Source organism: Anomalospiza imberbis, chromosome 9, assembly GCF_031753505.1.
Source record: "Anomalospiza imberbis isolate Cuckoo-Finch-1a 21T00152 chromosome 9, ASM3175350v1, whole genome shotgun sequence".
NCBI classification, from domain to species: domain Eukaryota; kingdom Metazoa; phylum Chordata; class Aves; order Passeriformes; family Viduidae; genus Anomalospiza; species Anomalospiza imberbis.
Window position 1 is genome coordinate 809192 of NC_089689.1, and position 23365 is coordinate 832556.

The 23365-nt window shown below is 54.5% G+C and overlaps 2 protein-coding genes across 7 annotated transcripts in view; one reads left to right on the forward strand and one right to left on the reverse strand.

Moving 5' to 3' along the window:
• Positions 1-575: 575 nt before the first annotated feature.
• The window catches only part of NOS1AP (nitric oxide synthase 1 adaptor protein), a 41247-nt gene continuing 18457 nt past the window's right edge, over positions 576-23365 (reverse strand). The window contains exons 1-11 of one of the 6 annotated variants that reach the window (XM_068199215.1): positions 22347-22483; positions 12682-12774; positions 12227-12285; positions 11508-11616; positions 11185-11326; positions 9833-9972; positions 9134-9301; positions 7113-7278; positions 6419-6568; positions 1418-1685; positions 576-1318 (exon numbers count right to left, since the gene is read on the reverse strand). In XM_068199215.1, coding sequence (XP_068055316.1) covers positions 826-1318; positions 1418-1685; positions 6419-6568; positions 7113-7278; positions 9134-9301; positions 9833-9972; positions 11185-11326; positions 11508-11616; positions 12227-12255 — 1665 coding nt within the window. In that variant the 5' untranslated portion in view covers positions 12256-12285; positions 12682-12774; positions 22347-22483 and the 3' untranslated portion in view covers positions 576-825. Of the gene's footprint in view, positions 1319-1417; positions 1686-3534; positions 6569-7112; positions 7279-9133; positions 9302-9832; positions 9973-11184; positions 11327-11507; positions 11617-12226; positions 12301-12681; positions 12775-22346; positions 22484-23365 lie in introns of those variants that run through there. The other 5 variants (XM_068199216.1, XM_068199213.1, XM_068199212.1 and 2 more) reach the window with 5 other exon arrangements.
• SPATA46 (spermatogenesis associated 46) lies at positions 1982-5241 on the forward strand. The gene is given in 4 exon segments (XM_068199162.1): positions 1982-2009; positions 2535-2603; positions 2606-2739; positions 2741-5241. Coding segments are annotated over 4 exon segments (810 nt in total). The 3' UTR covers positions 3320-5241.

Sequence of the window (23365 nt, forward strand, 5' to 3'; positions counted from 1 at the left end):
GGGAGCTGTGACACTGACTCACACAGAGAGGGCTGCCTGCCTGGACAGTTGTCCATGGTGGCTGGGACGAGACCAGGAAACAAGCAGGAGCTGGAAGGGGGTCTCACAGAGAGCTCAGCTCCCTGCCAGAGCCCACCGGCTAGCAGCTGTGCAGTCCCAGGTGCCCAGCCCTGCGCCCTGACAGAGCCCAGTTCTCCTGCATCTGGGGCTCCACTGCAAGGAGATGGCCCTCAGCAGAGTGACACCACCAGGTCAGCACCTGGAGAAGGCCCTGGACACATCTGCTGTCCTGGCTCACTGGCACTAGAGCTGGCTGAGCCTGCTGGTACCCCAGCATGGGGTATCTCAGCAAGCACATAGTATTAGCTGGGAAATCCTCTGGACCAAGGCAGCCAGTGCAGACATGGGGAAGTGTTTAGTGCTTGTGGGATGCTCACAGGATGCTCGCTCCAGCAGAGCCAATGGGGTTTGGGGCAGGCTGGCACTTCTACCCCCACACACCCCCTGGGTTCCCAGTTCAGCAAGGCTCCCGGCTGCACACAGGGCGGCAGTGCCACTGTAGCAGGACAGGAGCCTGGCACTTACCAGGGTGAATAGGGGACAGAATAGGGCTGCAGCAGCCATGGCAGGACAGGCTGTGCCCCTCCTGGGAATTTGGGGAGAAGCAGGTTGTCATGGCTCCCCAGAGCCCATACCAGGCAATGATGGCTCCTACTCTGAGTCTTCCCCCTTTCCAAAATAATCACCCCAAAAAAGGCAAGTGGCAGTGAGAGACAAGTCTGGGAGAGCCAGCCCCCATGGCACCCCTGTCACAGCTACCCACTGCTACTCAAAGGACAGTAAGTCGGGATGGGCCCCCTCCACCTCCCAGCCAGGGGTACGTGGCTCTGGCCACCCTGTGCTCCCTGGTGGCTCGTGCTCCAGCCCCGGTCTCCATGAGGGCTTCTCTGTGCTGGGTGACATCTCAGTGGCCCTCTCACCCACTTGCCACTGGCTCTCCTGGCTGCCCTTATGGATGAGGTCAGGCACGGGTAAGGCACTGGTAGGCTGGTCCCCGCTGGGCTCTGGGGTACCCATCACACTGAGGACACCAGGGCATTCTGGAGGAGATGGGTCCCCCATCCCCGGCTGCTCCTCTGTGGGCTCAGAGTGAGCTGTGGGTGGTTCGGAAGGCTCCTCAGTGCCACTCCTTGTGCTGGTCCCCTCCGGCTGTGGAGCAATGAGCATGTCCTGGGGGGTCTTCAGGGCGCGTGGTGTCCGCTTCTTGGTGATGGGGGGCGGCGGTTCCAGCCGGGGAAAGGCATCCAGCCCCACGGCCCTGCAAGCACAGAGGGACAGTTGCCTACAGCCCCATGCTGGGGCTCTCCAGCCTGTCCCAATGGCCCTGGCAGGGGGTGCACACTGCAGGGACACTCACCCGTCCTCAGCAGCCGGCTGTCCTGTGCCCAGCACAGCGCCCGCGCTGGCATTCACCTCCATGGCTCCCACGGCGGGCAGGCTGGCCGGCTCCTTGCGGCGCAGGAGGTCATTCACCTTGGCGCCCACGGCCTTGCCCAGGTTGCGGAGGTGCTGGCTGCCAGCGGGCCGGCAGGGCTGGGCCAGGGTGCCCACCGTGGCAGGGATGTGCTGTGCCCGTGGCGTGGGTGCCGTGCTGGCGCTGGCGTTCTCAAACATGCTTTGGTCCACTGGAGGGAACAGAGAGGATGTGAGCACAGGGCAGTGCATGCACAGGGGACCAGTGTGGGGCAAGAGACGGTAGCAGTGAGCCCAGGGCCCCACGCTGGCACTGCCAACACACAGAGAGCTTCTCTTACCTGACACCAAGCGACTTGGGAAGCAGGTTGTGGAAAAAGAGAGAGCGAGCGAGCATTTACCAGGGGAACGGCAAGGGAAGAGGCCTGTCCCTTCCACACTGCCAGGTGAGGCGTGCTGCCAACACCCTGCTCAGATATGTCATGCTGCCTGAAGAGATGGGACTCACATGGAGGTCCCTTGTCAGCCACACCCTGGTAAAGCCACAGGGCCTTCTCTCGGGACACCCACGGCATGGGCTCTGCACTGCCCACCCCACCATGGCTCCCCCAGCTCAGCCCAGGCTGGGTCTCTGTGGTGGATGGCAGCAGGTGCTTGCAGAGGAAAGGGCTCTGCAATCAAACCCCACCTCTGAGCTACACTGGCTTCTCCACCATGTCTTCCCAGCAAGAGCCTTTGAAGCTATGGGGGCTGCTCCCAGGATCTCAAACCCCTGTGGCTGTCTCCATGTCAGAGTGGGTCCGTGTGATGGCTCCAGCTAGTTCCTGGGTGAGCCTGGTGCTGTACTGGGGCCTTGCTGTCCATCAGCATCCTCTGCCCAACTCTACCTCTGCATCCCGGAGGCACGTACTGGGACAGAGACAACCACCTCCACATCCCATGGAACCCTTCCCAGAGAAGAAGGGTTCCCAGCACTGCTCCAACCTCATGGTGGGCTGGACTCTTACAGGGACCCCCCAGGTCACTGCAGGTCCTTTCCTCTGCATTTTGTGGCCCCAAAGTCCTGCTAAACAGCGAGCTTCCTGCCTGCACCTGCAGCATCTACCAGCCCTGGGGTTCATCCTACAGCTATTCATCTGCACCAAGAGAGCCACCCAGCAGTGCCTGGACAGCCTCTCCTCCAGCCTGGACACCAGCTCTCGGGAGTGTGAGCAGCCTGCTAACCTCTTGGAGAGCTCTCTTCTGGCTCCTCAGATGACTTCCAGCCCCTGAGAAGGAGATGCTGGCTAGCAGCAGAGCCAGCATTATGGTCCAGGACAAACTCACTGCTTCCAAGTGCCAGCCTGTGCTCCAGCGTGGCTACCAGTGCATGTTGTGCTGCCCCATCTTCCCCACACCGTGGCTGCTCAAGACCCAGATCCAGCACAGCTCCCAGGAGGGCTACAGCTGCAAGGGGTTCTACGGCAGGCCTGAGGTCCTCGGGGAGCAGGAGCTCAAGGCACAGGAGGCTGCAGCTCCCGGGGTGTCCGAGCAGCCCCAGCAGCCAGGCGGCTGCCACTGGAGGGCACTGCTCCATCACTCCTGCCAGCAGCAGAATGAATTGTTTCAGGAGCAGTCAGCTCCTGCCTGTGCGCTGCTTTTGCCTACACAACACTTCTGCCATCCTTTAAGAGAGGCTCTTCCCTATTTTTCCTTCTCCAGCTGCCAAAAATTGCCCGAGCCTCTGGAAATGTGGATTAGCATCTCTGTGGGGAGCTCTGCAGATGCCAGGAAGCCCCTGGCACCCTCCAGCTGTTGGATCAGCAGCCCTGAGACAAGCAGTGCAGTGGCTGAAGGGCAAGACTGAAACACCTCTACTCCCAGCAATATTCTGGGCACCTTACTCTCGTGGGCATCCTGTGGCTAGCACCACAAGCAGGGGTCCCACAGGAGAGGAAGCTTAGGTTGGAGGGGGTCTCTGCAAGGCCAGAGGATGCCACTGCTGGTGCTGGCACCCAGCATGGAGAGGGAAGGAAGTACAGAAAGAGAGAGTCAGTGAGAAGAAAGAGACAACAGAAAGCCTTGAGAAATAGAAAGATTTATTTAGCAAAAGCCAGTTGACTAATGACAACACCCAAGGGTTAAGTGCACTTACATTGACAGATTGGCTTCCCAGATAGATTGAGTCAACAGTTAGTAATACGACAGTTGTAGGAAAAGAAAGGACAAAAAATATAGCTATAAAACCCCTGTCAAGGTCCATAACAAAAGTGAGAGGCTAGAGAGGAGTCTTGGAGGCAGCGCTGACTTAGGAAGGGTCATTTACACGTGTACACCCATGGTGCAGCATGAGGCTGGCAGGATCCCACCCAGCCCCAGCAGCACCCCCTCGGCCTGTGGGGCACCTGCCCCTGTCCCCTGTGGGCAGAGCATGGGGCAGGAGCCCGAGGCCACATCTGGTCCTGCCAGCCCCTCACGGGACACGGCCTGAGCTCTGTGTGTGCAGCAGGGATGGACTGGAGCGGTGGCTCAGGAGATGGCTCCCTCCACCTGCTTCCTGAGGCAGCCCGGCCTGGAAGAGACCTCTGGCCTGCTCTTGCTCCTCTTAGGCTCTCCCTTCATCTGCCCTGTGTGTACAACTGAGCTCCTGCTGTTCTTTCCCCTGAACGATCTCTCTGCCCACGTGGAAACCCCTGTCCAAGCTCTACCATCCCTACCCTGTAAGTGCCATGCCTTGTGCGTGCTGTCATGCCCACTTCTTCCTCCTAGCTGGACCAACCTTGCACCCCTTGCTTTCACCTTCAACTGCTGCGAGCTGGCAGTGGCATGTCGGGTCCCCAGCAGAGGGGCTGGCACACAGCTGTCCCCACAGCCATGTGGGACAGGGCATTTGGAGGCAGTGGTGCCTAGAGGACAGGAGCACCACGTAACCAAACAGCACCCTCTCCCACTCTGCCTGCTCTGTGGCTGGTGCCCAGCTCCCCTGGACACCAGGGCACTGCTGGGGACACTGAAACATGTCCTTCTTTCCTTCCCATTAGACCCTCGTAGCTCCTTAAGTCCACCCAGTCCCGTCACGTGGTGGAAGGTGCATAGCACAGCTCGTGCTGACCCCCGGGGTCTAATCCACACACTCCTCAGCAGCTCAGTCCCAAGGGGACCAGGGCAGAGAGAAGCGATGGACTTTCCTCAGCAGCCAGGCTAAGCCCTGGAGGAGAGCAAGAGGTGGTGTCAGCCAGGGGTTAGTTGCAGACAGATTGAGCAGAGACAGAGCTGGTGAAGGTGAGAGCAGCAAGGAAGCAACAAAGCAAAGCAGAAGCAGGATAGGAGGGGGGATGGGGAGGAAGACAACTGTGCCAAATCCCCACCTCATCAAGTGCTTCCACATGAAGCAGGGTGGACATCAGGACTTTGGTTCATACCCCTTCCAATCTTGGCCTCTTAGAGGCTCAGCACCAGGCAGGTGACAAAAGTGTTTGCAGGAAAGGAACAAGGTCTGGATCCCTTGGAGGGCCCCACAGATGGCTTTCAGCCATAAGTGTTTCGAGGGCTGGTGGGGAGCCCCTGAGATCCTGGATTCACTTTTCCAGAGGGTGCAAACCAGAGGTGTGAAGAAGCACCCCTGCAGACACCAGCAGTTTACTCCCCATTGAAGGCTGGAAGTGTGCTCATCCCTGAAGTTGCCAATGCCAGCACTGCAGCTCCCAGCCTTGGTCTGGGGCAAAACAACTGCTTGGAAATGGGAGGGTTTGTCTATAAAGCAAAGCAGGCAGTTTGTGGTGATCAGAAGTGCTTGAAAATGTGCCTTGAGAGCATGAAAAAGGCTTTGAAACCTGGCAGCTGTGCCAAGGAGCCAAATGATTAGATGAGGAGGAGGACACTCCACAGCTTGATGCTGCATGCCCTGGCTCCCTGCTCCACACTGTGCTGTGCCTTCCTCTCTGCTCCACAGCCTGGCAGAGGAGTGGGCTCTGCCCGGAAGCCCTCCACCTGCCTTGGCACAGATAACCCTTGTCCTGAAAGTGCCACATCCCCCTGCCAACCACTACCTGCACCTGGCCAGCCTGTGCAATCTCATCTCACCCCTTCAAATCCTTTCCAGGCTCATCCCCACTGTCCCTCAATGCTTCACTTCTCACTCACAGACCCACTCTGACAGTGCACTGTCACCATGTTAGCATGGCCCTGTACTTGTCCCCCACCCTGCCTACCACACAGACAGCCAGACCAGCTGCTCTGTCCTTGCTCACGACCTCGGAGCTGCCTTCTCAGTCCCTCTTGTCCCTGCTCACCGCCCTAGACTGCTCTCCCATTCCCCCAGCAAAACCCTTCCTCTGCTTTCCCCAGCAGCAGCAGAGGTTAATCCAGCAGAACTCCCTTACCCCTGCCTGACCTTGACACACAGTTTGAAGGGAGACAGGGCCAGGGGGGAGCACAAGGAGCTGTCAGCTCTGTCTGCTGCAAAGGAGAGATGCTGCAGCTCAGCACACAAGCCCACATGCGCCGGAGCACAGCACGCCCGGCGCAGGCCCTGGGCACGGCTCCAGCCTCACCTCCAGACACTCCCGACTGGGTGCTGGAATCCTCCTGCTCCCTCCTCTGCCCCCTCTCCCTCTGGGCTGTCCCGTCCCTGCCAGGGCCATGGGGCTGCGGCCAGGGTCCTTCCCAGCTCCACCAGGTCCTGGCTGCTCTGCACCACCTCCTGCTGACCCCTACACCGCGATCTCGTCCTCCAGGCTGTCGCCCAGGTCCTGCCTGGGCTGGACGTGGAGCAGGCGCGGGGGTTCCTCCTGGGACCAGGAGTCGCGCTCCTCGCTCTCGTCCGTGTTGGACTCGTACTCGGAGGCGATGCCCGACTCGCGGAACTTGATGAGCTCCAGGCTGCCCAGGGCTGGCTCCGGGGCGGGCGGCCCCGAGTCCGGCAGAAAGCGGTAGCACTCCAGCTTCACCAGACAGTCGTTCCTACCTATGGGGCTGCCCATGGTGCTGGGGAAAGCCGAGCTGGGGCCCAGCGGTGGCGGGTGGGTGTCCTCAGGCTGCGGGGTGGTCGGGTCGCAGAGGACGGGGAGGACGTTGGAGCGGAAGGTGATCTCCAGCAGACTGTCCTGGGAGCCTGCTGCAAAAGAAGAGCACGGCTAAGAGGCCCAGTTTGCCTGGGCATCCCCTGGCCACCACGGCTGGCTGCACACCGGCCAGAGGAGGACAGTCTGGGTCATTTGGGCATCAACCTCTCCACTCTTGCTGTTTTGAGGGGCTTATTTGGCGTCACTAATGCCAGGAGCTGCTGCTGCCCAACAAAGGGCCAATTCTCCAGGACAAGCCCAGCTCCTGCAAAGAGCTGATGGCCACATCTGTTGGAGAGGAAGGTCAAACAGGGCTCTTGGGCAGGTATGGAGCTGGCCTGGAGCATGCAGCCACTGGGGAAAGTGGACATACAGCTGATGGAGGTAGGTGACTACCTGTCCATACAGCCCTCCCCAAGCCCCTTCCCATGCTGCACGCAAGCACCCTGCTGCACACACACAAGCCAGGCAGGCACAAATATCCTTCTGAACAAAGTAACTGGAAGTGCACAAAAACCCCCCAGCAAAATACCCGCATGCATGTCCCCCATAGCCCTGGCTAGCTGCGAGGGGAGAGGAATGGGCGGCAGTGCTTACTGGTCGTGTTCCCCGCCAGCTTCAGCTCCAGCTCCTGCACCTGTTTGACCAGGAGTGAGATGTGCTGCAGCAAGTCCTTGTTCTGGAGCAGGAGCTGGTGCACACGAGCCTGGGCCTCCAGCCGTGCCGCTGCTTCTGCTGCCAGCTGGTCCTTCAGCAGGTGGACCTGGACAGGATACAGCGGGTGAGCACGGCAGATGCTACTCGAGGCTTGAGGGCTTCAACTTTGGCCATCCCTGCTCATCTCCCAGGGCTCACCAGCATCCCAACCCATGGTGTGATGAAGCAGCCACTCCCTGCAGGTACTGCAGATGTGATGGGGAGCATGTGGGTGGTGTCACACCAGGACTCAGCACATTGTCCCCTGGCCTCCCTGATGGAAAAGCTCAAGGCTAGGCGGGCAGCATTGGCCGAACTGTCAGTGGTATGTGTGAGCTGCAGATGTGCATGGAAAGGGCAGCCCAGGAGGAGCCAGATGGATGCAGCAGAGGAGACGCGCTTGACTGAGCGGATGGTGCTGCAGGTGCGTGAGGGCACAGCTGTGTAGTGGAGCTGACCCTGGAAAAGCTGTCTTTTTGAGCAGCTTTCCCACAAACAGGGCCCAACCAGTGGCCTCTGTCGCAAGCAGGGGCTGGAGCACCACAGATGACAGGGTGCTGCTGAGGGGGCTGGCTCTGGGGTACGAGCTGACTGCTTAGCCTGGCTCTGGGAAGTAATGCCTGCGGGGAGCCCACAGGCAAGACCACCACTGATTTCAGCACAAGTACCTCTGTGCAAACATCTGTGTCCCTAGAAGCATGCCCCCGAGGGCAGACAGCTGAGAGCTCCTGCCCAGGGCAGCTCTCTGATCTGCATTCGAGCAGGGAGAACCCCAGAAACATACACTGCACAGGCAACAGTAGTGACCTGGGGGCCACTTTGGCTCAGCAACCCATCCTGGCACCCACCCAACGCTCCTACAACTGCTCCAGCAAGGACTGGAACCAGGAAAGCATGGATTTACAACCAAACAAAAAAAAACAAAACAAAACAAAAAAATCAAACAAAAAAAATTCAAAACCAAAAATAACCCAAAAACAAAAATAGCCCCACCAAACACAAAAGGCTATTTTACTGTGGCCCAGAAAGTGACCTTGAGGAAGAAGAGGAAGCTCTCTCTACCTGCCAAGCTGTGAGCTGCTGCTGCAGCTGCAGGGCCCCTGGATCTGCCCAGCTGGGGGCCACCTGCCCCCACAGATGGGTACTGGGAGGCAGGGAGCTGCTGCCCAAATGTGGCCAGCAAGGTGGCACAGCAGTGTCCTTGGCAGAGCCGAGCTAAAGCACAGCGAGCCTGGGAGTGACAGGAGACCAGGCAAAGGACTGGGATTTACAGCTTTCTGCCAAGCCAGACCAAGAGCAAGGGTGCAATATTTTACACTTTAAGCAGGCACCATGGAGCCTTTTGGATTGTGATCAACACTATACTTGGACGGACACAAAGGATTCCCCAATAATGCAGGTCCCTCTTCCAGAGGGGAAAGCAACTTGGCAGTCTGTGATCCCAAAAGGCATGTGGGCTCTGGAGGCAGCAGCTCAGCCAGAACTGATCAACAAATACTGATCTACTGATGCGAGAGGAGCAAAGCCATGGGGCAGCACAGAAAGGCTGCTGGAGCCCATCGCTTGGGCCATGAAAAAAGCTGATGAATTGCAGTGAGCTCAGAGCAGGGTCAGGGAACAAGTAAATCTCAGGTAATGAGTCGGATAAAGCGGCCAGAGCTGCTCCAATGAGAAACAGCTGCATGGAGAACGAGCTGCCAGCTGCACAGTCCAGGCACACCAGTCACCAGGGCAGGGCACTGGCGAGCAGACAGGGGCCAAAGGCCCCAGACACCTGGTGGCAAGCACCGCATGGAGCTCCCTCCCCATGGAGCTGCCTGCCTTCAACGCTGCCTCCAGGCAGGAGACTCCAGCAGCACCAAGGGGCTCAGTAGTGTACCCCAGCCCTGCCACTGCCCCTGGGAAAGAATGGAGGGGCGAACCTGTGCCACGGCCACTTGTGTCTGCTGCTGCTGCTGCTGCAGGAGCTGCTGAAGAAGCTGCATCTGGTGGTGGGCAGAGAGGGGTGTTCCCAGGTCGGGCAGCTGGGCAGACGAGGGCAGCAGCATCTTGGGTGATGCTGTCAGGATATCTTCGGGATGGAGGCAGCTCTGCAAAACACCAGTGTTGAAGATGTGATCCCCTGGCACTCACCTCAGAAAGCCACCAGGCACACATGAGCTTTGGCACAGAGCAGCCACGCTAAATACCCAGAAAAGAAGCAGCTGCACTCACAGCTAATGCACACTTTGCTGAGGGTGCTCACAACCTTTGAAAACAGTACTTTTTCAGTTTCAACAACAACCCACTTACTTTTGTAGAAAATTCTCAAAAAGGCTGACACTTCCCATGGGAATTTCCACTGTACCAAACAAGTGCTCTATTTTTGTGGTTTTGGTGGAAAAAAAGTCCCTATCAGCTCTGCCCCAAACCCTTTCCGTGTGGCTGCACATAGCTCTCCCCTGGGCCCCAGCCAAAGGGCAGCCCTGCAGCGGCAGATGGCTTTGATCTGGAAGCTGAGGAATGCTGCACAATCCCTCCCGACCCCTGGGCCCTCAGGATGCAGTCAGAGTTGTGGGGCTGGGGCGGTGCCACCCCCTGAGAGTGAAGGGCAGGGACCCTGGGCTCGGTGTGGCACCCACCTCCTTGCCCACAGCATCGAGGTCGGTGACGCCGCGGCTGAAGTCCAGGATGTCGGCTCCAGGCAGCGGCAGCTCCACGGCGTCGATGTCGGTCTCCTCGGCGGAGGTAGCCGCTCTCTCCACGCCGGAGAGGCGACAGGCTGCGGGAGCAGGGTCAGGGCAGGGCACGGCCTGCCTGCCCCTGGAGTTCTCCCGTGGCGTGGGCAGCGATACCCACCGTGGGTCCTCACCACCCCCGTGCCACCCACCCTCCGGCCCTGGCGGGAAGCAGGTACAGAGAGACATGGTTGCTCTTCCTGCTGCTGCTTGGGAGGAGGCTTGCAGCTAAAAACACATCCAGCCCCACACACCAAACCTGGGCAACGGCTGCCAAAAGCCCTGATGTGGGACAAACGGGCCACCAAGAACAGAAAACACAGATAAAGCTGAAGAAAGGTAAACAAGAGATTAAGGGAAAGAATAACAAAAAACAGATGTTCTGAATTCCCCAGGGAGCTGCATATTGTGGCCGGGACATTGTGTGGAGGAAAACCAAACAATGACCGGTCCAGGGCAGCCCAATGATTAGGTCATCAGGACAGCACTGGTTACAGAGGCAAGCAGGAAACCACAGCCCAGCCCAGGCAGGCAGGCTGGGATGCGGGGGATCCAGCCCACAGCATGGCAGAGCAGGACAGGGCAGGGCAGGGCAGGGAATCCACACACAGACAGGCAGCGGGACCTGCCAGTGTCCCACCTGGCACTGGAAGGGTTTGACTAGCCTCATATAGAACTTCTGCCTCCCCTCCAGCACAGGTACCGGTGCCAAGGAGCAAGGCTGCTCCCTGGGACCCTGCACAGCTCAGGGTGATGGGGCTGGACCAGCAGCCCCCCAGCCAGGCATCCCTGAAGCCTCTACCCACAGGGCTGAGAAGGAGCAGGGTCTGCAGCCTGCCTGCAGCCCGGACAGATTGATGGGAGAGCACAAACACAGCTATGTCCATTCTGGGAATTGCAGAGAGGACACGAGGAAGGTATGTGCTTGGGGCCCCTTGTGCGGAAGCAGCGAGGGAACGTGAGGGAATGTTTGCAGCGTGTGCAGCCAAGCACAGAGCAGAGCCCCGGGCACTGCTAATGGGCTCTCAGCAAGGGGGATGTCTGAGAGGATCATGGCTAACACCTAGAGAAGGTTCCTTGCTGGGCCAGATCCCAGCTTGAGCCTGCAGCACAGCAGGCCAGATTGCTGTGCAAATCCATTGCCCAGAGGTGCCAGCCATCAAGGGGCAGTATGGGAAGACAGTGCCTCCGTGAACCACATCTGCCAGGCTCTGGGGGCCCCACGCCACCCCCACACCTCCACCTTTGGGGAATACCTGGGACGTCCAGGTCATCTCCGTTCCTCTCGCTGTCTGCGTCCTCCTGGCCGTCGGCGTTTTGCTGGGTGTGCTGCAGGCTCAGCTTGTGGCACACCTCGAACGCCTGCCCCACTGTCCGCACGATGCGCATGGCTTGGCTCTGCCGGGGAGGGGAGGGGAGACGTAGCTTCAGCTGGGCTGCCTCTGCATGGTGACCCCCCCCGGCAGGCACAGCTCTCAGGGGTCTCTGTGCTGCCTCAGGGTCTCAGATCCATGGGGTCCTGCCCCAGCTGATCCACCCAGAGTACACCAGGACGAGATGTGCATCCTGGCACCTTTACCTTCTTCTTGGACTTGAAGACGTTGCACCTGAAGACATTGCTAGACCCATCCCTGGCAATGTAGCTAAAGATCTTTAGGTCCTGGGAGTCATGAGATACATAGAATATCCTGCAAGGACAGAATGGAATGGAGGATATAAGCATACACATTACCCACATGCCCAGGAGACTGCCAAGGCCACAACCAATGCTTCCCATGGCATGGGTGCTGCAGATGCCCAACCTCTGCAGCACACCCCTGCTAAAGCCCATCAGAAATTTTTTTGGCAGTGGTTTTACCTCAGCTGGGAAAATTTGCCTGCTGATTCAACAGCAGCAAACATTTTGCAAAGGCAGCACATGACTTCTCTGCTCAGCCCCCAGGGACAGCATCAGTGGCCCAGGAGCCCTCCAGGGATGGAGAAGAGCAAACTCCACTCCTGGCCTGCTCACAGAGCCTTGCCCAGGATGCCTTGCCCAGGTGCCTGCCACCCCTCCCCAGCCCCAGCATGGCTGGGGGCCTCTCTCGCTCCAGTTTGGCCTCCCTGGGACAGACAGCCCCTGCTCTTGGCTTTTGGGAAGAAGATGGAGGAGGAGAGCTGGAGGCTTCGGGAAGCTCCATGAGCTGCCCTCCGCAGGATGGTGGCGGCTCTCCAGTGCCCAGCAGGGTGCTGATGTGGTGTGGGTAAGGAGCACGGCAGAGCCACGCAAGCCTCTGTCCCCTCACCCAACAGCCTTACCTGTAGATGGGATCATGCATAACGAGCATTTTGTTCTCGTCCCAGGCCCATTCTTTTTTCTGCAATGAAAGAAGCTGAAAATGAGTACGTCAGATGCTGTCCTTGAGAACAAGGACAGGGCAGAGAGAGAGTCCAGGGACATACTTGGGAAGCTCTTGTCATAGCTCTGCTGCTGCTCCCCTGCAACCCTTTGGCCAGGGTCGGGTCCTGTTGAGGACCAGCCACATCCCACATCACCTCCCACAGGGCCCCCCGAGCCCCTTCCGCACCACAGCAGGACTGCCTCAGCCACCCTGCAGGAACATGACTCACACAAGGCTGACCCCAGCCCATGCCTCCCTCTTCCAGCCCACCAGAGTTTCCCAGAAGTTCAAGGATGCTGCAAGGTCCTTGCACCAGGAGGGGAGGGGTTCTGCTGCTGAGGCACTGCTCCCCCAGGGACCAGTGCTGCCTACCTTCTTCTTCTTCTTCAGAATGACCTTCACGCCGTCCACTGACACGATGAGATTCACTTTCTTCTTCTTGATATTCTTGGCTTTAAACTCATACTGCGGGAGACGGAAGAAAACACCTGAATTAGCCTTCCTGTGCCAGGACAGCCCCAGGGAGGGATGAAGAGGCCCCGACAGGAAGGGGCAAGAGGGACAGGGGCAGGTTCTCCTGATCCCACATCAACCTATACATCCATGCTAGGACAGGACAAGGGGTCTTTTTGCCCTGCAGTGTCCCTGCGCCCAGCATCTGGAGGAGCACACACCGAAGCAATCCAGCCCCTGGATGTGGATAATGCTTTACCCAGTACAGGATGCTGCTGGGAATGTTAGCTTGTGTTTCAAAGACACTTGGTCTGCCCTTCTGAAGGGCTGTGCCTCCCCAGAGAGGGACCACCACGCCTCCAAGGATCCGCAGCCCGGCTGTGCTTGCCCTGCTGGCTTGTGGCCATTGCTGAGCTCTGGAAAGTGAAATGCCATTTTGAGTTGGGTATTTTTGGGCTCAGTATAAAACTGAAGTTGATTGCTGAGGATTCAGTGAACCCTTTCAGGGGAGATGGGATAATGCAATTACCCACCTCAATTAGAAGTTACCGGACAGGAAAAAATCCCAACAGGAACTTCCGAAGATCAGTGACTAAACACAAAACTCTGCTCTGGCCTGGGGAGAGAATGAGATTCCACCCACTTTGGCATTCAGAGTGTTACAAGTGGGGAGAAGGCTCGCAGAGGAGTAGGCTAAAGAAGCCATTTGGGCTGATCCTGCTGTGGGACTTTTGAGGATTCCCGTGACTGGTTTGCCACAGGTACAGCCACACCAGGCACCTGATATGCTGGTCCCACTTGCAGGGAGCTGTGCACAGCCATGAGCACAGACCCTCTGTGCCCAGATAAAGCCCTGCATCCTGCCCCTCGCCTGCTTGAGGCAGAGGATTTGATTTATCCTCTCACCATTTCGGCAGTGTCTCTGCAGAGGGAGCGGTGCCCTGCCTGCAGCCCGTGCCAGCCTCGCTGTGACATTTCCAGCACCGCGTGATGCATCAGCTCTGGCAGCCAGAGCCAGCAGGCAGGAAAAGCTGCTGGCCCTGACCTGTGATCAAATGATAAAAGACCTGAAAGTGCAATTCCTCAAAGCCATTTAAAATGGCTGAAGGGGAAGGGAGATTCAGAAGGCTTGGGAAACACTGCAGGGGAATGCAGCTCCGCCCTCCCCAAGCACTGACCAGGCAAGCCCACCCACACTGGGGCTGAAGCCATGGTGACGGGCTGGAGAAAACTGAGGTCAGGCTCCCACCGTGGCTTTGGTCAGCCTCAAAGCCCCCAGCACATCCCCATATGCTGCTTGCATGGCTTATTCCTCATGGAGAAGGGTCTCACCAAAGAACCCACCGGTGTAGGCTTCCAAGTGGCATCCCCATCATTACAGCAGAGATGAAACTGCATTCAAGAGCCCCTTCTTTGTGTCTTGTCAGGACACTACACTGGTGCCTGGCACCTAACACTAAAGAAATGTCTTGATTTAGCCCTGAAAAGGTGAGCTTTGGCCTGACTACCTTGCAGTAATTATCCCAGTCCTTTCTGAGGCTCTGCATGTGATTTTCCAGGAGCTGCAGGCTGATCTGGAAGCTCTCCGCAGCATCCAGGGTGACTGCATGACACCTTGGGTGCTGATGTCTGATTTATTGGTTTAACAATCACTGATTACACACATCCAGTTGTATTTTAGAGCTCCTGGTGCTGTGGGGTTTCTACTCTGGGCTACCCCAAGTGCAGCTGATGTGGGCTTGGAAGAGAGAAAAATATCTCAGGGTAAGACAGGCTATTTTTAGTATGTTTTTTTGAGCGAGTAACAGCCCCAGGACAGCAATGCAGACAAGCCAAGAGGTTTCAGCAAAGATGCTACCCAGCTCTGGCACATTTCAGGGACAGAATCATGTAGAGCTCCTTGGAGAGCCTTCCACAATCCCTGGCTGCAGGCAAAGGATTCTGACTGGGCTCGCCCTGAGCCTGGCACTGGGGAGTGCTGTGGGAAGAGCTGCTGAGCCTCTGCCGTGCTGAAGCCAAAACCCCCTTGTGCCTGGGTCACGGCAAAACTCCAGCAAAACCCACTGGAAGCAAAGAAGTCAAATTCTCAGAAGGACCAAACAGACAGATTTGTAAAGCCCTTCCATAAATCCAGGCCTTTATCCTGATGCCAACTGGAGAGGCAAGCTCCTTTGCAAGCCTGAGCCGCGTGCTTAGAGAGCTGCTGCCCATCCCAGCCCACCCAGAGGTCAGCAGAGCAATCAGCCCAGCAAGCCCAGTGGCTCTGGGACGGGCTCCAGGCAGCAGAACGCTAATGAACTCCAGCCCAGTGGGGCTCTAATGCAACACCAACCATCATTTGGTAACAAATCAGCCAGGAGGAGCATTCAACAGGACAGCAATTCAGCCCAGCTGCCTCTCACATCCAGGGGCTCTGCAGGGAAAGCATGCTGGGTCCCACTGGCCAGGAGATGCCATCCATGATTTTGAGGGGCTTCCTAATTTGCTCTAAGGAAGTGTCAGCTTTGTGCAGTTCCTCTGAGGGAGAGCAGAGCCACAGAGACTGCAAGGGGTGAAACTAAAACCCTTTACTTAACGGGGCCATTGAAGAACATCTCTGTACAACTGATCAGAACCTCCTTGGCTTGGAGTTGTTCTTGACGACTACTCTGCCCCAGCACAGAGATCTGCTGTGCCTGCCCATGTTGTTAACATTCCTCCTTCTGCTGCAAAACAAAGAGACAAAGCTTAAGAGGGTTGCAAAGCCTTAGGATTTAGCTGTTCTTGCCGCTGGGAGGAGAGCAGAGGTGATGATAGCAGGGTTGGAAATGCCACCGAAGGGTCTCTGAGATGGTCTGCACATCCACAGCCACTGCTGCTGCACCCAAACAAGCGGGCACTGGCTGACCCACAGGAAAAGGAAACCCACATGTTTCCACTGCCACCCAGTCCTCGCTGGGAGCATATCCTGCATTCCCAAAGATGTGCAATAGGAACGTTTGGGTGCAGGGAGCTGGGTGGCAGTAATTCACCCCACGCTCGCTGGGCACTGCGCTGGGATTTGGCGACTGCCTCAGGAGAGAAACCACATTTCATACGTGATAAGCTCACCCACCCATGGCTCCATCTTGGATAGCTGAATCCTAGCCTACGGCTTAATAAAGAACTGATACAGAAATAATTATCCAGCTTGAAATCAAGAAAGGAAAGAGGATTTGCACAGCATTCCCATGATCCCCTTTGGCTGCACACCATGCAGGATTTCACTGTACTACTTATAACCAATTAAATGCCGTAACAGAAGAGCTTTCTTAGCTTTCAACCCAGCCATTTTGCCCATCTTGGATATGTTTCTGGACCTTTAAATACTTGTAATAATACTACAAGCTTATATCAATTCTTGTTTATAGCAATGTGGCAATGCCAGAAGAAAGAGAAGAATTAATTTCAGGGAAATACACAGAAAATAGAAAAGGAAACAACAAAATCATCTGTTCCCGGATTTGCACAGCTCCACAGTTGGTCTCCCACTGAAGCTCTAAGAGCTGCATTAACATTTTTGAGGAAAGACTGAAAATGGACATCTGAGATACATCAGTTAAAAACCCTCGCAACTATTTGAGAAGAAAATCAAAGGTGGTTTCAGTAAAGCAAAAGAAGTACAAGATCACTCAAAAAATCCAACCAAGTGAACAAAGATTATCCCTTAATTTTACCCCGCTCACAAAAAAAAACACATTCATCTTTTCAAATGGAAGAGAAACATCTACTCCATCAGAGCACAGGAGCCTTCCCATTGACCTCAGGTTAGTGGGAGTCTATTTTCAACATCTGTCTTTTGTGCAGAGTTGAGTATTCAAAGAACTTTGGAAGGAAAAGAAGCCAGCTGGTGTATGCATCATTGCGCAACGCACTCCTACTGGCAGAGTATTAAAATTGCCCTTTCTGGAGAACTGAGTTAACATATGTTGCTTAATAGAGAGCACATGTAACCTTGTCAGCTTGGAGTAAAGTTATGTATGAATCCGAGAGCGATGGGTATGTGTGAAAAGCAGGGAAAACTCAGCATCCCTAGAAAGATGCTACCCATCCTTATCGGGCTGAGTCCACACAGCAGAAGTGTGAGAAAACTTGTAACCACACACTGCACGCAAGGTCAGGCAACTCAGACTCTGAGGAGGAGAGATGATGTCTTTCTAGATCCATCATCCCCCCACATTCACAAGCATCTGAAAAATGTTAACCTGAATAAAAATGCCCTCATTTGATTCCAGCCCATCTAAAACTGCCTCAGGTACAATTTAAGTCTGCCCACTAGCACTGTCTGTAAGTAAGGGAATGTATCAGGAATGCTTTATGGTCACATTGTGGCAGGAGAATACAAATAAATTTGTCCTCAGATTTGGTGGCAGGAGCAGGGAGCCCAAGCAAAATGACCACACTGAGGAGATCCCCAAATTTCCCTGTTTTTCTTATCTTTTTGTATCCCAGCTCCTGGAGGGAGCAGGGAGGTGCTCCTTCAAAGACAATTTAAGTCTGCCCACTAGCACTGTCTGTAAGTAAGGGAATGTATCACGAATGCTTTATGGTCACATTGTGGCAAGAGAATACAAATAAACAGAGTATTTTTTAAAGGAAGTTGCTCTAAGTGCATCAAGCTGCCCCTGTTCTCATACACCCTCTAACCCCCTCCTCAAAAAAACAAAAAAAAAAAAAAAAAAGAAAAAAAAAACCACAAAAAACACACACAAAAAAAGGAAAAAGGTTACAAGCTTGTACCTTGTACTGGGGAGAGAACAGTGTTTTGAGAATTCAGTTAACAGGGAAAAAGTAATTGCCACAAAACTCAATGCTGCTCTGCTAGCCTGGGAGGCAGGAGATGAAAATCGGCCATAAGAAAGAGCACAGAAGAGGATGTAATTTCTGCCAGAAGGCTGTACCTCTGCGTGTTTATGCAGAGAGGACACGGAGCTGTGAGCGAAGCCGGGTCCCCCTGAGGCGGCTGTGCCGAATGCAGGGGGCTGGCTGGGCAGGACCTGCTGGGAGCATCCTCAGCTCCGAGCTCCTCTGCCCCTGGCCTGCCCCCCAGCTCCTCCTGCAGCTGGCTGCCACAGCAGCTCACAGAACAGCTAATAAAATACCTCCCGAGTTAGATTTTAACCCCAGGTCAGCCCGGGCTAATGACAGACGTGCCGGACCAGCGCTGCTTTCCCAGCACTCGGGGGGAGGAGCGGTGCTGTGCTCTTGATGAAGAATTAACTCATTACAAAATGACAGCCAGGATCGAGTTCAATGGGCACGGGCTCCACAGCGCCAGGAATTAACGGCTGGGGGAGGCACATGCCTCACAATTCCTGCTGCTGAAAACATGGGAATGACAGCAACCTCAGAACCGTCCAGGAGCTGCCCAGGAGGGAAGCCTGAGAAACCTTGCTGGGATCCTAACAGCCATAATTGGGAGGAACGGCAAACACAGCTCCGCACAGGGCAGGAGGATTTCGCTTTACTGAACCACACAAAGAAATGGCAGCAGCCCCAGTGCCCTGGAATGACTCAGAAGCCACTGGTGGGCTGTGTGGGAACAGGAACCTGCGAGGAAAAGGCCCTTTTATCCTGGCTAGGGGTGCCAAGCCACCCTGGGGTTGGGCAGGGAAAGCAAGAGGAGCAGGAAAGCAGCACCAGCTTCCCTCGAGCCCTTGGTGTGGTAACCAACAGCCCAAGCTCGGTGCCAGGGTCCTGCCAAAGCACCAGGAGCAGACTGCAGCCAGAACACCTCTTGCCTTCCTTTTTCCTTCTGGTTAACTGGAGGAGAAGTGTGCCTTTCAGATAACTGAAAGAAAACAACACTGGAGAGAAGGGAATGATTTTAGATACAGCTTTGGATTTAAAAAGTAGCAGACGGATCTAACCTGGCCAGAAGCAGTCTCGCAGGTCGTAAGAGTCACAACCATGCGAGTGTAATACTGTGTGGTGTCCAGCAGCCAGCTGGGCAGGGAGCAGAGGCAGCACTGGCTCTGCCCAGAGCCCAGGGTCAGAAGGGTAGGACGGCAGAGAGCCAGAGTCCTGCCAGAGGGTCCCCAGCCATGCAGCATCCATCACTCCCTGCTGCTGCAGCCTGCTGCCCCCAGAACAGAAAGGCACCTGCCAGCCTGCCCATGGCTCCTCCAGCCCTGCTGGGGAAGCAGCAGCAGGTGTGAGGGGATGAAATGGCTGGAAAGCAGGGCACCTCCCAGGAGGGCAGACAGCTTCATCCAAAAGACATTTCTGAACAAGGCTCCAGAGTACCTGACAGTCCGCTGCTCTGGGCTGCACTTTATGCCCTCAGGGGACTCAGGCTTGTTGAAGGGGAGCACACTGAAATACCTGCTTAGCCTACTAATGTGATCAGCAATAAACAGAATGAAAGCCATTTTTAAAACACTGCTAAGAGCCATCCTACCAAAGTGCTGCGCTGCTGCCTGTGTCTGAGGACTCCCATGCCCTTCACTGCGGGATCCCATTGCACCCCAATTCCTCTGAGCATCTGTAAATCTGGCCACGACTATGCCCATGCTCCACACATGAGCAGGGTGCTTGCCATGGGATGCCAGCAGCACCTCCCTGCTCCCTCCAGGAGCTGGGATACAAAAAGATAAGAAAAACAGGGAAATTTGGGGATCTCCTCAGTGTGGTCATTTTGCTTGGGCTCCCTGCTCCTGCCACCAAATCTGAGGACAAAACCAGCCTACGGCACTCACACTTGGAGCAGAGATGGGTCCCACTGTGGGGCACAGAAACATGGAGATATCTGGGGCCAGGATGAAGGTTCTCAGCCATTCCATTGGCAGACTGCATGGCCAAACATGCTGGACACCTCTGCTATTGTGATAGTTTGGGTTTAAACTATTCCTCAGGATTAAATTTCCCCTGTCCTCCTGCCTACACCCCACTGCTGGTGGTTTTGGCATGAGCTGGACTTAAATTTAATGCCACGGTAATTTGGAAGTGGGGAAGAATAATGAAGAACTGGATGCTTGTTCTTGGGCTTAATGATGCTTTTTAAAACTCTTCCACAGTTCCTTGGAGTTTGCATTTGCACATATGGGAAATGCAGCTCTGAGGTACATGTGTTTGTCTGAAATAGATGTGATTTTGGTTTGCATTGACAAGGTCAGTGCCTATTTTCCCATCCAACTTCAGGTTTAATTTTGGTAACCGTCTGCAATGGTTGTGTGTACTGATGGTTATAAATGGGAATTAGGCTAAAAATACCCGTGTTGTGAGAGCAGTAGAGCGAAGTTAAGGTTGCTGCTTCAAAACTACCCCAGGATTGCAGCATACCCATCTATCACACAAAATATGTTTTCCAATAACATCAAATGCTTCATAATAATTGCCTTCTGCTCAGTTTGCTATTTCCTCCCAGAGAGCTGCCTCCATCCGCTTCCTCCAGCCTCCCCTCACTACCTCCGAATTTCACAAGTTGAGGTGGCAAACTGGGACACACTCACGAGCCATCTGCAGGAGAAGCAGCTTCACAGGAAGCTCAGAGAAATCAGAACTGGTAAGAATTAAATCAATATCAGTCACAGGGTTAAATGGAGAAAGTTAACAGGCAACAACTTATGCTAACTCCTTCTTTTGAAGACTTCCATTTGCAAGATTTCATACCTCAGGCATTCCACACCTCTCTGTGCATTTTTTTTTTAAACACCCTTAAATCAGAGGTTCAAAGGAGGCCTGAGGCACACCAGCAGCTTGCTGTGTGCCACGGAAGCCCACGGGGGAGTCAGCAGCAGCACTGTGTCATGAGGGATGCAGGTCCTGGAGCAGAAGCACACTTCCCAGCTACATCCCAGTTCCACCACCTGCTCACCAAAGCCACCAAGGTCCTTGTGCAAGTGTTACTGTTCACTCCATGGGGCTTGACTAATACCAAGCTTATGAAAGAAAGCTGGGGACTCCAGCCTAGCCATATAATTTCTCCTCCAGCCTGGGAGGAGAAATTCAGTGACAACTCTGAGTGGGAGCAGTGCTTACAGACTGGGAAAAACAGCACCTCTCAGCCAGGCATGAAGGTCGGTGGAGACCCTGCAACACACTGTACCCCAGCCTTGGAAACATCTCCAATCTCCTTTCAGAAATCCAAGGAAGTGACAACAGCATGGGCTGGACCCGCGTGGGAGGTGGCAAGCTCTTCCCTGCCTTCACATGCTGCCATCTCTGGTGACCACGCCAGGGTGCGAAGGACCGGTATGTGGGTGCGTGTGGGATACTGGTCAAACTGGTTACAGAAATAACAGCCGGGCTCTGAGCTGCTTCCTGCAGCCCAGGCAAACAAGGACGGGCTCTGTGTGCATCTGCAGGCACTGCTCTCGCACTGCTTTTCACAGCCCCGGAGGGAGAACACAAGAAATGAGCTGTGCACGTTTTAATATTTACCACCTGCTGCTAGAATAAGCAGAAGTGCATTCCTTGGAAAGCCCGCATCTGACTGGAATTTGTGGTATTTTTAATTAGACATGCATTGGTTTGACCTATGCAGGCAGAGGCAGCACAAGCTCTTTGGCGCAACCACCCTTTGAAGAAGGTGAGGAACTACAAGAGCCTGGAAATGGCTTCTGTTTTTCCAGCCCAGAGTGGGTTTGAACCCCTGTGCTGGAACAAGCTTGGCTTAAAGAGCAGCACTGCCATTTGCAGCAGTTCAGTCATGCCCCTTTACAGTAACCCCTGATAAACTCCTGTCCCTCTCTGGCACCAGCCAGTCCTGATGCCTCAGAGGACCCCAGGACCAAGTAGTACTGGCAATGTCCAGCCCAGCTCCTCCCTCCATCTGAGAAGGAAAACAGAATTCCTGTGTTCAAAATTAGCTCTCTCCCCCAAATGCATCCTTTCAAAGACAGACCCTGCCTCACGGCAGCTGAGGTAATCCTTGCCCACGTGGGCTGATACCGCAGAGGAGCACAAAGTCACCCCAAATCTACCCTGAGGGCAGGTGACAAAGCAAGGGGCAGCCTAAGAAGATACCCACACAGCACTTCAGAAAGGTGTCAGCTCAGCAAAGCGAGCCAAATCGCAGCATGGTGATATTTATGCCCCAAGTTGTGAAATACAGGATTTATTTTGGTATTCTGTTTTACTGCTCACCACAGAGCTGCTCTCCCACTGTTGCATAAAAAGCTTGAGTAAGATCAGTTGAGAAGGCAAATGAGAATAGCCAGGCAGAGAAGCAGTGACACGCCAAGGAAGGCAGGCTGGTAATACTGTAACTAAATCAGCAATTATGAAATTCAGACAATTCATAAAGAATGAATGAGCAGCAGCATTAAACGCTTGGTGCATCAGAAACAAGCCAGCCCTGTGGGGCTCTTAAGATGCTGGCAGTGCTCAACAATGTTTCTGGGTTGTAACAGGAGAAAAGAGGCAATTATTCATATCACTCTTGCTTCACAGTTCCTTCACAATAACTAATGCAGGTATTAAAACCCATTCACCAAATTCTACATGTTAAAGGCAACAAGAATAATGTCCTTTAGAGTGAATTAGACAGAATCACAGAAAAAATGTCCAAGTAATAAAAGTATCAAGGTTTTAGGTGGAGTTAGAAATGAGGTTTTGAAATCCACCTCAGCAGCAGAGCCCCAGATGAAGCAATGAGAAACATAGGACAGAATGCCACTGTGCTTCCAGGAAGCCCCAGTGAGGAGAGCACAGCAATGCTCACATCTATGCAGGGCTGGAAAAAAAAAAAAAAAGAGTATTTGCTATCCAGGCCAAGTGTACAGGAATCTGGCATCTACTAATTTCAGGATGATTTTATATGGCATTGGCCAAGCAGCCTCTCACAGGAAAAAGGAACAGAAGCTGCATCTGCCAAGATGCAGAAATGTATCCTAAAAAGACCCTGGAGGCATTGCAAGGTGTCATCCTAGTTCAAAGGGCACTATGAAGACACGTGGTCCTGGGCAATGTGCAGCAAAACAGAAAGGTGACATTATCTCAAACCATGGCACCACTGAAATCACTACCAATACAATCCATTCATACAGAACATCCTCTGCTTTATCGTAGGCTTCAAAGAAGAAACAGAAAACAGTTCAGAAAAAAATCAACAAGAACATGAGGCAGTTTCCCCAGACCCCTACATCCCAGAGGTTAAAACAAATTCTCCGTATTTGGCTTATCCACAGAGCAGGCTCGGTGGGCACTTCTCCGCAGCCCAGACTTGGGACTTGGGAAGAGCTTCCTCACATCAAAGGCTCTGACTTTAAGCAAATGCACAAAATCAGCCAGCTAGGAGTTGGATCAACTCAAACCACAGAAAGACAGGTCTTTTTCACAGAGAGCTCAAAGGGACCTGCACCCCAAGTCACACTCACCAACTGCTTTGGCCAATTATTCTGGATTTCTCTTCTCCTTTTAGATAATGTGCATTTCTTAGCACGTAACTAGAGGTCAGCACAGATGTGCTTTTTGTGCTGGAAATACACACACGTCCCCCAAGTTCCCAAGGATCAGGGAATGTTTGAAGGAGTCCAGACCAGTCCCATCCATCATGTTAAGAGGGAATAAGAAAATGTCATTGGAGCAAAATGCTAAAACAAAACTGAAGGCCTTGGAGACAAAAAGAAAGAGATGGCTCTCT